The 16,603-nt window shown below is 36.5% G+C and overlaps 1 protein-coding gene across 2 annotated transcripts in view; it reads left to right on the forward strand.

Moving 5' to 3' along the window:
* The window catches only part of PTPN4 (protein tyrosine phosphatase non-receptor type 4), a 120,831-nt gene that overhangs the window by 68,814 nt on the left and 35,414 nt on the right, over nt 1-16,603 (forward strand). For both annotated transcript variants that reach the window (XR_015699233.1, XM_087734358.1), the window contains exons 11-13: nt 1,765-1,828; nt 8,251-8,423; nt 12,341-12,409. Coding sequence is in view for 1 of the 2 variants with exons in the window: in XM_087734358.1 (XP_087590484.1) it covers nt 1,765-1,828; nt 8,251-8,423; nt 12,341-12,409 (306 nt within the window). In the remaining variant the exon portion in view is untranslated. The remainder of the gene's footprint in view (nt 1-1,764; nt 1,829-8,250; nt 8,424-12,340; nt 12,410-16,603) is intronic.

Raw genomic sequence — 16,603 nt, forward strand, 5'->3', positions numbered from 1 at the left:
ATTGTTTGTCACAGGAGGTGCTAAGAAAATTGCTACATTGCCAGTGGAATAATTTGATTTCGGTAGATAAGCTGTAGCCCCCTTTTTAGTTTCTAATCCTTGAGAAACTAATTTCATTAGCAACAATTTGTTAAGAATTGAAAAAAAAAGGGGGGGGACAAAGTTATAGCTGCTGCTCTTTTTTTTTTTTTTTTTAATTAATGGTAAAGCTAGGAAAGAAAAAAAAAACGGGAAAAGGTTTAAATAAGCATAATTTAAAGGCTAATATTCACAGACTACCTTTATGGTGTCAGAGATAGAAACTCTCTCAACAAATTAGGACATCCAAGTTAGGTTCGTGCTCGGAATAATCCCCTGGAGAAAAATGTCTCCATTTGATTTAGTTAAGAAGATAATTTCTATATATAGATATCCAACTTAGGTGTCTGTTAATGTTTTGCTTCTCATCCTTCCTAGTCTAGAGGGTTTTTTATTTAACAAGGTGATTAATATGCAAGTAGTAATTCCAGTTGAGGTCCCTGTATGTTCTTCATGAATAAGTGTATCTCAAAAATTGTAGCACTGTCTTCACTGACATGGGTGTGTTTTTGTTGGTTGTTGGTTTTTTTTTTCTTTCTTTCTTTTGTAGCTTTATCAAGTCAATAGAATAACTTGAAGTACAGGGACGCTCAGAGATAACAGTTCAGGTTAGTTAGGGTGCTCCGTATAAACATGCTGTGTAAAATGTTGATTGTAACCCCTGAAGAGTTTGCTATGTAATTTCCCACAAGTTTACTGTGTGATCTAGATTCTCTTTTGCTTTGAGTTTCATGACAATTGTCAGCAAAATCTCCTTTGAGTGAGATGGCATTTGAATGTAGTGTTCTGCAGTTTGCAGCATCATATCAGTTGTTCCTTTTCAAAGTCACAAAAGTTAGTATGTTTTTTCTTGTTACAATTGTAACCTTGCTTTTATTCTTGACTGAAATAATACTCCTGTATATTTAGTAAAGGATGTGCACTATCCTAATATTGCTTTTCTTAGAAAAAGTATATAATTAGATTGTCATGGAAATATGGCCTGTCTTTTCCCATTTAGCGTAACTAGCATTACAGCGACCATCCAAAATACCCTGGAATTACTGTCAGCATCTCTTATGTTTATAGATAACCTGCAAGACGAAAAGATCTGTAGGCTGATTTTTTTCCCTGTCGTGATATTTTAAATGTTTTTCCTCCTCAGAGTGTGATGATTTTGTTTTTTAACTTTATAAATACCAAGATCGCAAGTCCTTATCTCCATGCTTATATCTTGTCTGAGCTATTTTACTAAAACAAGTTCTGATTATATTTAAAGACATGTAAGAACATAGAGGAATAATGTCTTTCAGGAATCAGGTGAAGTTCAAAGTATTTTTTCATATTCTAAGGGATAATGAAAGCGGTCTCAGAAAAGAGAACCTCTGGTTGGAATGACCTGGGGATAGAATATCTCTTTGGACTTTGGAGCTGGGAAAAGATAGTTAAATTAGCAACTGCCTTGGGTTTAGGATGGAAACAAGTGAATTTCATAGATAAGTTAAATATATGGCTCATAAATTTCAAATTATACAAGCTATTTTGTATAATCTTTGATATCTTATTTTTTTGTCTATGGAAATTTCGTGGAAATGAAATGAAATCTGTTCTCTCTAGAAAGTGTATTTTCAGTAGGTGTATTTAAGCCTTTAACGATGATTCACTATACCAAGTGTTTAAATATTGTGATTTTTATTTCTCATTTAGGTTGAAGATTGTAAAAATTTCTTTTAAGTGCAAACAGTTTTTTATTCAACTTCGGAAAGAATTGGTAAGTCCTGTCTTAAATTTCATCTCAAAAAATGGGAGCAATGAAATTTCTCCATCCTGCACATCTGCTTTATACTGACTGATATTATGTTGATTCTTGCCTTTATCTGCAATTAAAAGTTCAGTTTCACCAGCATTCTGGCTATTTTAGTTCTGAAATGGGCCATTACAATGCTTTATAAGACTTGTTTTTTCATTTGATTTGCCTTATATTTTAGATACGTTTAGTTTTACATTTGTATGCAGGAAATGGAACTTGCTTATATAATACGAATGTTGAAAAGGTTGAAAGTAAATTAATGTTCAATTTAAATTTTAGAAGAAACCAAATTAAAATTAAAGGTAATACTTAATGCTGCTTCTAGTTGTGTATGTGCTTGTAAGTAAATGTTTGATTAAAACATGCCAATTTGTATTATTCAGATCTAGTAATACAAGTTGGCTTTATTATATTTAAACAGAAGAGATAAGAATTTCTTTGCAGTTTTAAATTACATATGGTAATTTTTTATGCCTACTTCTAAATTTGTTGGGGAAAAAGTTGAAGCTTTTTGTGAAGAATGTGTATATTTCGCTGCTTGTGGTTTGTGTTTGCTACCCTGTGAAGCACCACAGGACCACTACACATTTAATTCGGCAAGAAATGGATTGTTCCATGCCTCCAAGAGATTACAGTCTTAAACCCATCACAGACATATCACTGGGGAAAGATGGAGGAATTAATTAAAAATATGACTATGTGATTAACTCATCAGATCAGTTAAAAGGTTTTGTGCAGTTCTTCCAGCTGAAAGAATTTGAAGATCTGAAATGCAGAGTTACTGACTAGATAAAAAAGATGGATTCTAGGCAGAAATGCATCCTGACTACTATAGGACTATTCCAGATTTAGAGACAATATGGTTAAACAAGAAAAATGTAAGGAGGAAACTTCTGTTATGTCAGATCAGGCCAATGGCTGGTGACTAGTACTGAAAACAGGAGTCCAACTGTATATCTTAAAAGCAGATCCTTTAAAATGAGGCGCAGGAGCCTGCAGTTCTCACAAATGGAACTACCTGACCACATGCAGACACTTTGTTGTGTACTACTTGGTATGAGAAGTTTAACCCGTGTGCTTGGAGCAGCATGAGTAGCTGTCAGTTCAGAATTGGGGTAACAAGAGTCAGAGGATTTTGGAATAACTGTGTAGAAAGAAATGAACTTTGGCTATTAGATGAAATAAATGGGAGTATCTGTCAACATGAGCAGACATCATGCAACATGAGCAGGAAAATGGTAGTGATACAAAAAGGCGGGGGCGGGGGGGATAGGCTTCATTGTGGTGACACAGGTATTTCTTAATACCCTGCGGGAGCTATAGGCTAGTTCTCAAAGGCAAACTGATCTCTGACAGCCCAGAGGTCAAATTTTGTCGTGATATCAGTGTGTGTAACTTCCATTACAGTTGCAGAAATGTTGTATTTAGATCTGAGATGAGAATTTGGGTTTTTATTTGGAATTCAGAAATGATGAACTGCAGTTGTTTTCTAAATCAGAACCTGAGGAAAAGGCTGTAGTAGCAGAGTTCAGGACCTTGAAGATTGATACAGCTAGATATAAAATCAGATAGGGCACTGTACTTGAGTGTTTTCTGTATTTTCTGCAGAAAAAAATTCTGTATGTAATTGAAGGTAATATAAAGATACCTTTCTCATCTTGTTTTTTCTGTTGCTTTTTAATACTCTGCATATTGTTACTTGCACCAGAATGTAGTATATGTAACTAATGTAATTTCTCTTCTGAGGCATCTTATCCAAGCCAACAAATTAAAAAGCCTTGTACTATTTTTCTTTAAACTCTATGTATCAGATGAAAACTGATGGCAAGGACTTAATTTTAATTCATTCCAAGTCATGAATATCTTAAGATCAAAGCTCAAATTTGGCTTCCAAAGAAGGCATACTTAAACTAATTTTTTAATCAAACCTAATATTAAAATTGTTACTTCCAGAGTTACTTTCCCTGAGTAGACTTGTAGGATAAGATTGATCCCACCTATATTCAGCTTCAGTTAAGAAAGAACATATTTTCTGTTTCATGATAATTAACTAATCATTAGACTTCCTCTGTAGTAACCAGACACGTACAAAGGGTGAAAAGTGAATGTGAAGTACATTTTAGGATGGATTAAGTTGCTCTCTGGTGCTATATGCTTACTTTTGCTTTCACTCCCATTAACAGTAAAGGGAGCCTAAACGGCTCTTTTTAAGCAGCAGAAAGTAGGTGAAGTGACTCAGTGATTGCACATTTGGTATGTAAAATACCTCTGGTCCAGTGCTTTGAGTGTATATTCAAAAGCACCAATTTACGATATGGCAGTGAAAATACATTCATGGTATGCTGATGATGTGTTTCAAAGTTGTGTGTAAATATATAACAAATTGTACAGCTGAGAAACCATGTTTATTGTGATGCAAAGCTGAGATGCTATAGGATATTAAATCAGTGGACTTGGAAGAGGAGTTTTCCAGTGGTGGTATTTTTTTCCCAAACTGGGCTACATATGCTTTTAAGTAGTCCTAACGCTTTTCAAATTCTAATATTTTAATAATACTTTTCAAGTCCTAATATTTTTCAAATACTGCTAATGAGTGTTGAGAGCTTTTAATTGCAACTGTCCTCAAAAGTGCAAGCGCCTTATCTCTTAATCACCTATTAAATTTATTCCCTGACTTAGCATTGCTTAGAGGCATCACCATAAGTAAAGAATTATTTGCCTACTTTTAATAGATTATATCTGTGTTTAAATAAATCACTTAAAGGAAGTCAGATGAAGCAGTTTAATGTCAAAGTCATTTTCAACTGGTAGAGTATTATAATCTTAAATGGAAGCTGGTTGTGTATTCTGACAATTATATAGCTGGAGCACACATCCACTGGAGTATATTTTTTTTCCATTGTTTCTTTATGATTTTGTGGGAGGAAAAGAATGTTATATCTGTGGCTTCTTCATCCGACATTAGAAGCCTCCTGAGCCATAACTTCAATGGCAGTTTTTTTCACCATCTTTTTGTTTATTCTGCCTGTTCCATATGCTGCTTCCCTTACAGGCTTTGAAGCTGTTTGAGAATAATTCAGTAGTTTCATTTTTTTAGATGTTTCCTTAAGCTTCTCTCTTTTTAGTTAGTTGGCTGTTGTAATGTCAATAGTCAGCATCAAACTCTTAAAGCTGTCCAGCATACTTCAGTGGTCTTGATTCTTCAACAGCCAAATAAGCTGTTCAGCATGTTCTTTTGCTCTTTTAGAGCCCAGATGTCCACTGAAAAATTACTTGAGTCTGTAACAAAACAATATCATTAGTTTTGTCCATGACCAAGACCTGGTTTCAGTGCGTGGCCAAAATGATTTTTTTGTTTGTTTTTTAATTATCGATTATGTATCTGAAGTTTGTGCTTTGAATTTTTTCTTCTTATTGACTTTTAGAAAGAACTTAGGCTAGAATCACAAGGTGATATATGGGCTTATCTTCCCAAGTACATACTTGATCTTAAGTAACACTGGCATTCATTAGATGCATAGTTGATTGTTGCCTAATCCTACTGAAGTTTCTGCTGTTGGGTTTTTGCGTGAAGAGCAGATACTGTTGGGACAATCTCTGTTGCATTTAAGCTTCCACAGGACTTTTGTCCACTATTTGTGGAATATCTTGAGTCTCTGGAAAATCTTGCCACTTATAAAGGGCAAGTCTTTCTGTCTCTCTCAGAGATGGGGGTAGGGAATTTTTGCTTTGTTCTGGGATTTTTCTTTGTTTGGGCAAAGTGAAAGAGACCCACTAGAGAATACGTTTTTCAACCCAGTTTCTCTCCTGAGACGCAAGAGATCTGCTCTGAAGTCCCTGTTTCAAATCAGGCAAAGGTGGGTTTGAATGAATGTCCTCACCCAAGGTGAATGTTCAAGGGCTGAGCTGTGGTATGTGAGGCGCACCAATGTGCGTTCTGCTTTTTTGTTGTTTTTTTTGTCCCTTTAATAAAAGGAACCACAGACATGACTTAGCCTTTACTTTGCCCTGTCCCTCCAGTGTTTCTTCTTGGATTCTGTAGGTAGCCTGCCACATGGTGTACATTTGTAAGGTGATGATTTATATTAACTTACATGGTGGTATTTGACTTACCTGTAGTTCCACACTTGGGCCCACTGGTATTGCATTCCAGCTGCTTCACTCTTCTCCCGCTCTGTAGCAAGCAGACCGTTTTCCTCTCTCTAATAGGAACCATGGACACAATTAGTAAGATAGTAATTTCAGAGCAGAATCCAACTGTGACTCCCTGAGGTAGTCTTCTAACACTGTCTCAACAGACCTAAAACCCTGAAATACCTCTATGTCGTTGTCATACCATAGAGCATTCAGCATCTTCCTGGAGCCTTGTGCTGTAAGAGCGTTCTCATAGGCTGCAGTATAATTGTCCTGTTATTTTATGTGCTTTTGGCTGAAGTACCATGGACATTATAAATGTTGCCTTGGGATCTTATGCTGAGCCCACATTGATTCAAACCTACTATTTTCAGGGAAAACAGGGGCAATCGTATTCTAAATCCAGCTACCAGAGAGCAGTATAGAACCAGGGCTTGCACCCCAGAATCATAGGCAAAGATGAATTTCAAGTGCCCAACTTAGGTTTAGATATTACAGAACCTGCAAGGGTGGATAGGAAAAGGATGGGTGCACTTAGGAGCCAATATCTTATACTGTTCTTTACCTTAAAGATTGGTTCCTGGCTGTAATTGAGATCAAGGGTAGAGTTTGAGAATCAGTTCTCTCTGCACTGCAATGAAAACCTTAAAAGCCATGAATAGAACTATTGTTAAGGTACCTTTAAAGCTCTGACACACCAAGTTCCTGTGAAAGTGCTGTTTCGCATTACAATTAAGCCGATCTAGCTGCAGCTCCTTCTCATCGTACCAGCTCCTCCTTCATGCTTCATGCCTGATCTAGTGATCAGATGGTGGCATGAGAATCAGATCAGCTCATTCTCTGGAATACAAACTAGGGGAAACAGCAGCATATTTTTTTTTTCCCCAACCCATAATTATAATGCTTTGAGTGACATGAAAACGCATGATCATCAACTCCTATAACTTGTCAAATTCTCCTTTCCAACAGTGTAAAGGGCTGACAGAGCATTAAAATGTGCTACATCATGAGAACTTTTTGTTGGAATCTAAAATCTTAGCTGGTTCATCCTTTACTGGATCCAGATGAGGCAGTCCATAATTTTACATGGTTATTCCCTTGCAGAATAATAATGTATCTTGTTTATATTATTGTACATTTACGTTGTTGATAAAGCCTTTTTTAACTGAATAGGTAATGGACTTAATTTTAGATGCCTTGTTTGTAACTTTTAATTGTTAAGTACTTCTGTTAACATGTCTAGAAAACACAGGGAACGGTTGGCAGTACTTGGAAATTAAGAAAAGAGATATACGTAATTTTTGTAAATTGAAGTAAAAGATCAGGTTTTCGTTTCTTGCATATAATTTCTTGAATTTCATCAATAGATACTCAGAATTTGCTGTTTACTTTTTAAACCCATTTTATTCTTTATCCTAAATTCATTATGTGGCTGAAAATAACAGTGGTGTTCTTAGCCGTTAGTCACAACGACTTCCCAAATACAACACTGGGAGAAGAGTTTCAGGTCTATGCCCTGATATCTCAGCAGATCTAAAGATGAGCAGGCCAGCAAAAGCTTAACTTGGAAAAGAAGTTTACGGCTAAGTGAAAACAATTAAGGTGTGCTAAATGCTGTGGAGGAGTTAGTACTGTGAAGAGAAAGCACAGTGCTGATGATGTTTTCTGACCTACAAAGGTTGTAATCAAGCTCCCTCAATGGGCAGAATAGCTTAGCTTGCTTTGCAATTTTGCTTCTTTTGCTTCTTTCCTTTACCAGGAACCTAATTAATTATTTAAAAGTAGGCACATCAGTTGCTCTTGAGATCAGTACCTGTTACCAATCTCTGATTGGCACATGTGCATGACAGTTCCTCGTCTTAACTGTAGTAATCTTGAAACAGGAAGGCATGTTGCCTTTGAGTTCTTGAATCGTGGAAATCTTTTAATGTAGTTTGGGTCCTACCTTTTGGGACGATTTTTTCCCATCTAGCCTTGTTTCAATATCCCTAAACAGACTGTTAACCTTTGAGCAGGGTCATTTAAACAAAACAAGAAAAAAAAAACTCCTTTAAAGAAAACATAGAGGTATTTTAAAAGGGTTTATAATACATAAAGCCAATGTAAAATTAGAGAACCACTTCAAAAAGCGTAATTTCAAAAAAAAAAAACAAAACACCAAAACCAAAAAAACAAAGCTAACAGTATTTATCTTAATTTCAAAAGTAACTGGGAATACTTTATCTGAAATAAATTTTTCTCATTTTTAGCATGAATCTAGAGAAACGTTACTGGGATTCAATATGGTGAATTACCGAGCATGTAAGAATTTGTGGAAAGCTTGCGTTGAACATCACACATTCTTCCGCTTGGACAGACCACTTCCCCCTCAGAAGAACTTTTTTGCACATTATTTCACTTTGGGTTCCAAGTTCCGGTACTGGTAAGTGCTGATTTGAAATATATGGGAAAGAACATAAGAGAACAGGCAACTCGGCAATAAACATAGGGAATTATTTAGAATCTATATTAAAAGGTGCCATAATTCAAGTAGCTTTTGAATCCTGCAACTGTTCCCCTCCCCTGTTGACCTAAATTTCAAATGTTGTCAGTAATTTTCTAGGGTATCTTGGAAATATAATTATTGATTATTAGCCGTCATTATTGAGCTAGTACTGTGAGATTGTCTCACAGGCTGCATTTCTTCGCCGGCTTACCTGCTGGGTTATGTTTATCTTAAAAATGTTGTCTCAGAACTTCAAAGTCTTTGGCCTGGTATTTTTGAAAACTGATAGATCTCAGATCTTGTGTGCAGCAACAGCAACAAAACAGACCTAAATATAGATCAAATAGAAATCAATGAAAAGAAGCTTGTACTAGTAAAGCCCACTTAAGCTAGATGCATACAAATAGGCAGCTAGGTGAAGACAAAAGATATGTGTTCTGCACCAAAACCAGAAGTTTAGAAAATAAGGATGAAATTAAGTCCATAACTTTTAAGGATGAACTTGACATAATAGGCAGAAAGCTTGGAGGTGCAAAGAATGACTGTGGAATAACTGTAATCCCTGAGTATAATTTCTGTTCTAATGATGGAGTGGGTGGTGTTGGATTTTAAAGTGTTTTATGCTTTTTATTAAAAAAAAATTCTCAGTTAAGTAACTGAGTTAACTGTCTCTGCAAGTAATGCAGAATTCTGATGGTTTAAATCATGCCTGAAGTACAGAATAATGGAGCTACTACTAATCATCCATCTAGAATGGCAACAGTGTCTGTGACGTACAAAGGGAGATAATGAAAAGCTAGAAAACACAATAACAGGCTATTTCTGTTACACTTGTGAATTACATAAATGTATAAAGAGGAAGGTAATTAAGTGGCTAAATTTTTATACCATCTGTTTTTTTTGACCAGCATTCACAGCACCCATTTGAGAAACAGCATTCTGTGATCCTGAACAGTGTTTGAGATTTGGTTCAATGTTGTTGTAGTGAATTTGGGGGAGCTTTTTCATTTCTGTAAAGGTTTTGAATTTGAATCATTGTGGTTACCATTACAGCATAGCTCTTTGATGATGACATTCAACTTATGTTAATGTAAGATGAAAAGGGAAACTGCATAAAGATGAAGAAGGTCATTAAAGTTAATGAAGCAGCCAAAAGGCTAGAATTTCTCCAAGTAGTTTGAGAGATTGTTTAGAGGCAGCATAATAGTAACATGGCACACAAGGAGAGGTTAAGGTCACTGGGCTTGTTTAATCTGGTGAGGAAGAAGCTAAGGGGGAATTCAGTTGCAAGCCTAAAGCTACTTCAAGGGCAGTGTCAGAAATGATGGAGCCAAACTTGTGCTGGTAATGGCAGGTGATAGAACAAGGGGCAACAGTCACAAATTTCACCTTGAAGATTCTAGCTGGGCAAGTTTTTGGTGTTTTGTTTTTCTAGGAGGATAGTGCATTACTGGAACAAGCTACCCAGAGAGGTTGTGGGATCTTTATTTTTGGAGGCTTTCAAAACTTGGCTAGACAAAGCCATGGCCAGACATGACCTAGTGTTAGCAGGAGATTGGACTAGAGACTTCTAGCCAACATTTCTATGATTAAAACAAACTAATAAAATACTAAGCTGCCAGGGCTAGACAGAATTATCTCCAGTTCTGAAAGAAATCAGAGACATGAAATTGTTGAACTATTAAATGTGTTACGTAATCTATTATTTCTGTTGGACTAAAAGATTCTAATGCAGCAAATTTTAAAGCGCCAAAAAAAAAAAAAAAGAAGAAAAAAAAAAAGCTTCCAGGAAGACTACTGATGAGAAAATCTGACTTCTGTACACTGTCCTTGGATTTTCAAAGTGGTTCTAATAGTATTCCTCACCAAATACTCAAAGAAGTTAAACTGCCAAAACATGAAGAGTTTTATTGTATATTAGCAATTTTTTTAACCAGATGGGAAACAGGTCCCTTCTTCACAATGAAGGGAAGTTACCACTGAAGTGATAGAGGTTTTTGTAGTAAAAGCTGAAGTTGACTGTAGAAAGTTGCAGTGGTATGTTGCAATAAGGCGTAAGTAGGCAATAAAATGGTAGATCAAGTTCAGTGTCCAAAAATTCAAAATAATCTACACAGGGAGAGAAAAGAGGAGGAACATAAATTATAAATAAGCTATTACTGTCTTGGAGCTTTGTAGTTCTCTGAAAATGTTAAATCAATTATTAGTAGCAGTTAGAGGAAGGCAAATACAATGTTAGAGTTATTGGAAAGGAGTAGAGGAAAGTATAGATGGCTTACTGCTTGTCAGAGTTAAAAACGTATAACTCCAGGAAGTTAGCAGGCAGCAGGTTTGAAAAGAGATTTCTTAGAATCGCAGCATGGCAGAGGTTAGAAGGCAGCTCTGGACACTGCCTAGTCCGATGGCCTGTTCAAACAGTGTCCACTGTAGCAGGTTGCCTGGGACCATGTCCTGACAGGTTTTGAACATCTCCAAGGATGGAGACTCTGCACCATTTCTGAGCAACCTGATCCAGTGTTAGACCACCTTTGCCGCACCGCCTCCCCCCCACCCCCCCCCCACCCGTTTAAATAGGTTGTTCTTTTTTTTTCTTGTGTTTAAGTGGAATCTCCTATATTTCAGTTTGTGCCCATTGCCTCTTGTCCTGTCTCTGGGCTCCCTTGAGAAGAGGCTGTATTTTTTACTTCCACCTTCAGGCATTTATATGCACTCATTTGATCCTCCTTGAGCCTTCTCTTCCTGAGGCTGAACAGTCCCAGCTCTCTCAGCCTCTTTTCATATGTTAGATGATCCAAACCCTTAATTGTCTTTGTGGGTCTTTGCTTGACTTGGGGGACCCTTTAACTCGACACAGCACTCCAGATGTGGTCACACCAGTGTTGAGCAAACATGCTTTCCAGCCAGTTAGCCCTCAGCATGGGGCTATTCCTCCCCAGGTGTGGATCTCTGCATTTCCCTTCACTGAATTTTGTGAGATTCCAGTTGGCCCATTTCTCCAGCCTTCACACGTCCAGTAGTTCTGTAATGTGAATGTGAAAATAGCTAATTGTTCTTTGATTTTATAGTGTAAATGTCCCTGTAAGGGACAGAAAACAGCAGAGTTTTAAGTATCAGTATCCTTTTAGGACATGTATGCTCTGATTCTGTGCCTTGGTAGGAGGTTATAAATGGGGAAGTGGCTGCAAGAGGGAGTTTTGCTGGTATGTTGCCATCAATTCTTAACTGCTGATAGACACTCCAAAAAAATTTGGGTTTTTTTTCTACAACAGAAATTATGAAATATTATAAAGGATCTTTGATTTGACACAAGACATCTGCTCTTATATGAAAAGTCAGCAAGTTCTAAGATCTAATCTTGGTTTTGACAAGTTATGTAGAAGAATACAGTCCTGATGTGCTTACCATCTAATTTCTTCATGATATTTTGCTGAACTAAGTAGTGACTAAGTTATTGGCAATTCAGGGAATAGTTTAGGAGGAGTACAGAGGAGATGCAGTAACTTTTGGTTGTGGCTATAACAGGAAAGATTATAGTGTTACGTGTTATCCAAAGATCCATGCAGAACTTTCTTATTGCTTTGGATAAGAAGAAAAAGGAAGAGAAGAGAAAGCTTTATATTATGCCTAAAATTTAATGGTCTTTGTTACAGTTGGACTGTAATGGGAAAAACAACCTACAGTTCTACCAAATGCTTTCTGAAGTTACACTGTACTGAAGCTAGCGCAACTGCTTGAGCATGACTGGAAATAGAATTTAGGGTTTTTTTGTTGAGATGGTTCAGTTTTAAGCAAGAAATTGTTATCCTAAGTTTGTTGCATTTAGTGGTTTGGTTTTGTTTTGTTTTGTTTTCCAGTGGGAGAACAGAGGTCCAGTCTGTGCAGTATGGTAAAGAAAGAGCAAACAAAGACAGGGTATTTGCAAGGTAAGCAATTTACATTTGTACAAGATCAGTAAGTCTTCTGTTTGTATCTTTTTAGATGTTATGGGATCATTGTTTTCTGTTTGCAAAACTGTAAAATAAAGAGCAACTGTTGTCGACTGTTGCTGGTGGCTTGACTTAACCATATTAAGGAGTTTAATTTTGATACGGGAGGGTGTCTCTTTGGAGCAGGCAGAAATGGGGGAGAATCTTTAATATTTCCCCCTTCATATATTTTCAAAGTTCAGAATAGCCTTCAATCTGCGTAGTTTGCTGTTACATGTACTAGCCCTCTTTGTGCTGTCTTTATTGCAAAGAATGGTCTCTTTAACTATTCCATTAAATTACTGAGTTAATGGGTATGTTTTATCCCTGATAACAACCTACAACAGTACACACACATTTCCTTTAGAATAAGGTACTGCGAGTGTCTTACTTGGTGAGAACAGCTTTATCACTATAGTCCTAATGAGGTATTTTACTATGAAAAATTTGAGCTGGAAGTGAGCTGCTTCTGAAGGTATTCTGTCACAGAGTAGTTGGCTAATCATAGAATCTCTTACTTAATTGTGTTTCAGACTCCTGAGGGGTTTAGTGATTACAAGAAATCAGTCAAGACACAGATTTAGTTCTTCATTCAGAAATTATGGTACAGCATTCAAAAGTAAAACTGCTGCTGTATCCATTTGGCAGTCTGCTCTGATCATTAATAGAAAGAATCCTTGTGAGCAGAGAGCATGCTCTGTGCCTTTTTTTATGCTTATACTTTTACTGAGATAAGGAATGTCTTTTAGCATAGTTACCCCTTAAAGAACTCTGGAGTTCCAATTTATGCTCGCAGACTTTAGTAACAAGCCCAGCAGCCTTTCTCAAGTACTTGCAAACACTGTTTGAGCATTGGTGAATTCTGCCTTGCTTTCCTGCCCACTCGCCCCTTCTTTCCCCCTGTGCAATATAATATAATGGGAGTTTTTAGCTGGGCACACCATAGATACCCAGCTCCATATTACAAGGATTTGGGAGCAGAAGCGCTGCGACGTATTTGTTCAACAGGTAGATTTTTATAAGACCAATTTGTTCTGTGTGCTGTAGAGTTATTTTTTACTCTATTTAATTTACTTTGGGAGTCTGGTTAGATTTTTACTTGGGGCAGCTTTTTTAGTACTCAGAAGACTCAACGCCGTGACAACTGAGTTTTATTTATTTAAACGACAGTTACGAATCAGTTAAAAACTATTTTTCTTCTTGCATTCTGAACTTGGCAATTCCTCACAAGTAAATAGGGTGGAGGAGAGACTATACTTGGTTTTGAGGAGTATATTTTATTGTTTTAGAAACTCTTATTCAGTAGATGGCACTCTTCCCTTGGAGTCAAAATTGAACAAGTGGTGCTGGGGTCACTCGTATTTTGTAATATATGCTCTGGATAAAATTGAAAGCCATGGCTAGAATTGCTCTGATGTTTTCTCAAGTCTTTTTTGGCTTTTTTAGTTAGTAAAATACTTGGCTTCTCTGTTCTCAGTAATTTTATTTTCCACTGTTGTTTTTAGATTAAGGAATACAGCATTCATCCTCACCATTTGAGTTGTTTAGCAATGTTAATGACTGATAAATGTCTGAGGCATATATGCATACGACGGTGAACTGAAATTAATGGTGTATTGTAACAGGCACACCTCGAAAGGTTTTTAATAGATCATCTGTTTCTTCCTCTGTCCTCCCCATCACAGTGTGCAGTTAATGCATTTTCAATTGTAAAGACTTTTAGTATTTTCAAGGGTGAAAAAACTTCAAATATAAGACAGTTTTAGAACACCATGTGGTTCAAGAAGCTTAATCTAAGAACATTATCTTTAATTCCTTGTCTTCTAAACATTTACATTTCAAGTTAAAATACTGAGTAAATGTTAGCCCTTTCTTGCTTTTTAAGATTTTACAGATATAATGTGGTTTTTGTTCCAGGAACCTGCCTTTCTCTTTCTCAGTGTGTCTTTCTCAGACAAAGTGATCGTATTGTTGAACAGCTTTTTAAGCTGTCAAGCAGTAGGCTTCTTTCGGTTGCTTTTGAAAGTTCTGCTAGGTATTGGTTGCCTTTTGCTATGAAACCAGGGGTGTGCTAGCATTACAGTCAGGTCTTTCTTGAGAATTAGGTGGACACATAAAAAAAATTAAATAATTACTGTTGCTTTTGTTACTATTCAAGATCAGTTAAAAAACAAAAAAAAAGATGTTTTCATTTTTTTTTTTTCTAGAGCTATCCAGATTTACACTCTGTGTTCTCATCAATATCTAACTAGAAACTGCCTTATTTGAGCTAATACTGCCTAAGCAAACTTTTGAATCATTTCATTGTAAGAAAATAACACTGACAGTTATATTGAGATGTTACTTGAGTGATCTATTTGTTCTAAATTGGGAAATGGTGATTACCACAAGTAACGATCATCTGTCTAGCCTTTGCACACTGAGCGGAACATAGATACAGAGCACAAGACATGAAAATAAAATTTCTTAACAGCCATTTTAATAAAACAAGGAGTTATAACCTACAATTAGCAGGCTTAGCTGTTTGTCCTCAGGATTTGACTTTAAAATTAGCTGAAGTAGTATTCATGGGTGGGTTTTTTTTTTCCAAATCATAAAAATATTTAAAATTAATTTAAAAAAAGGGATCTGTTACTGTGAAGGAGATAGTCTGTAATAAATTTGATACATTTTGTAGATGCTGTTTTCTTAATCTTCATGCAGCATTCACTTCCACATTTAGAAGACTGTTGCTGCAGTTCAGATTTCCCCCCCCCCCCATCTTACAGCTCTTCTCTTGGCCTCATTTGTTGCAGGATATTCACAACCCAAGTAAACCCGTAAGGATTCCCAGCAGCATAATACAAGTGAAAGCAGATAATAAAAGTTAAAAAGGTTTGATCAAGTCATGAACTGAGAGATTTCTTAAAGAGCACTCTTCTCTCTTAGAGTCCTTGCAAAATATTCTACTTCAGTTCTGACGGTGTGTACTGGAGCTGAGAGAAGGTAGTTTATGTGCATTGTATGATAGTGAGTGGGTATCTCAGTCATTTGTATTTGCAAACTCCTTATCATTAAGTTGCAATCTCTGTTTCCAAAAATCCAATCTTGCTTCAACCGTGCATCTATTCAGGTTAATTAAATAGTTCCTCAGTTGCTTTAAAATGCATGTCGTTTGTGGTGTATCTGCAGATTTGTATACAGTTTCAGTCTCTTGGTCTGAAGCAGAGTTGCCAGTTTTGCTGAGAAACACATTCCCTGTCCTCCTTGTCAAAATACAAAGCAAGGCTGTGGCTCCAGGTTATATTTCTTTTTGGGACAGAAATGATTTAAAAGATTCCCACCTGTATTCCCAAACAATACCCTCTTTCTTTCCCAGCTCCTGTGAGAATTTAGCACTTCAGTTGTGGGACGCACAACAAATTCTGTCTTTGAAAGCTTTTGTGTACTGTAGCTGAGCTAATATAATATGTCATGCTTTTTTTTTTTTTTAGTTGCATTATGTAATTTCATCCCTGCTACTCGTTTTTTGTATTTGACATAGTATCACAGCTCGTAAGACTGTTCTGGATTTTGAGGGCAGGTAAAGTTTTCAGTCTCTGTCGCTACCCAGATGTATCTATCTGGACTTCTTCCAACTTTTTTTAGGAATGTCTCTGCAGATACACCAAAAATCAAATCTGAAAATAGTTTACTCTGTTAACTAGCAGTGTCCTGTGCTGGGGTGCAATAGAAGCATCCAGACTGAGCAGGCAAACATGGAATTTAGAATGTCAAAGTTCATCAAAGCATTTCAAAAGTTTTTTACAGCTTACTTCCCCCCTCCCATCTCCTCAGCTGCACTCTGGCATGAGAAAGTTATTTGAATATTGTAAGGTATTAGCGATACAGGAGAAATTTGCAGGAATATTTCACAACATATGGTAAATGCTAATAAAAAAGTAACTTATTGTTAGATTTAGAAGTGTTGGCAGGAGAACTAGTATCAGAAAGCCACAGCACTGAGAAGTTCAGTGCTGCAGTGTGGTAATTTTTTCTTTGAAATTTCTGCAAAGACAGGAAATGGAGGCAACAAACATGAGTGGGTGGGACTCTGAGGTTAGAGCTGTTAATAAAATAATTGAAACGAACTTTTGCTGATAAACGCTGCAGCTGTTTATCATGGTAGTAAGG

Source organism: Nipponia nippon, unplaced genomic scaffold (assembly GCF_047370975.1).
Source record: "Nipponia nippon isolate SJK-2023a ecotype South Korea unplaced genomic scaffold, ASM4737097v1 scaffold_5, whole genome shotgun sequence".
NCBI classification, from domain to species: Eukaryota; Metazoa; Chordata; class Aves; order Pelecaniformes; family Threskiornithidae; genus Nipponia; species Nipponia nippon.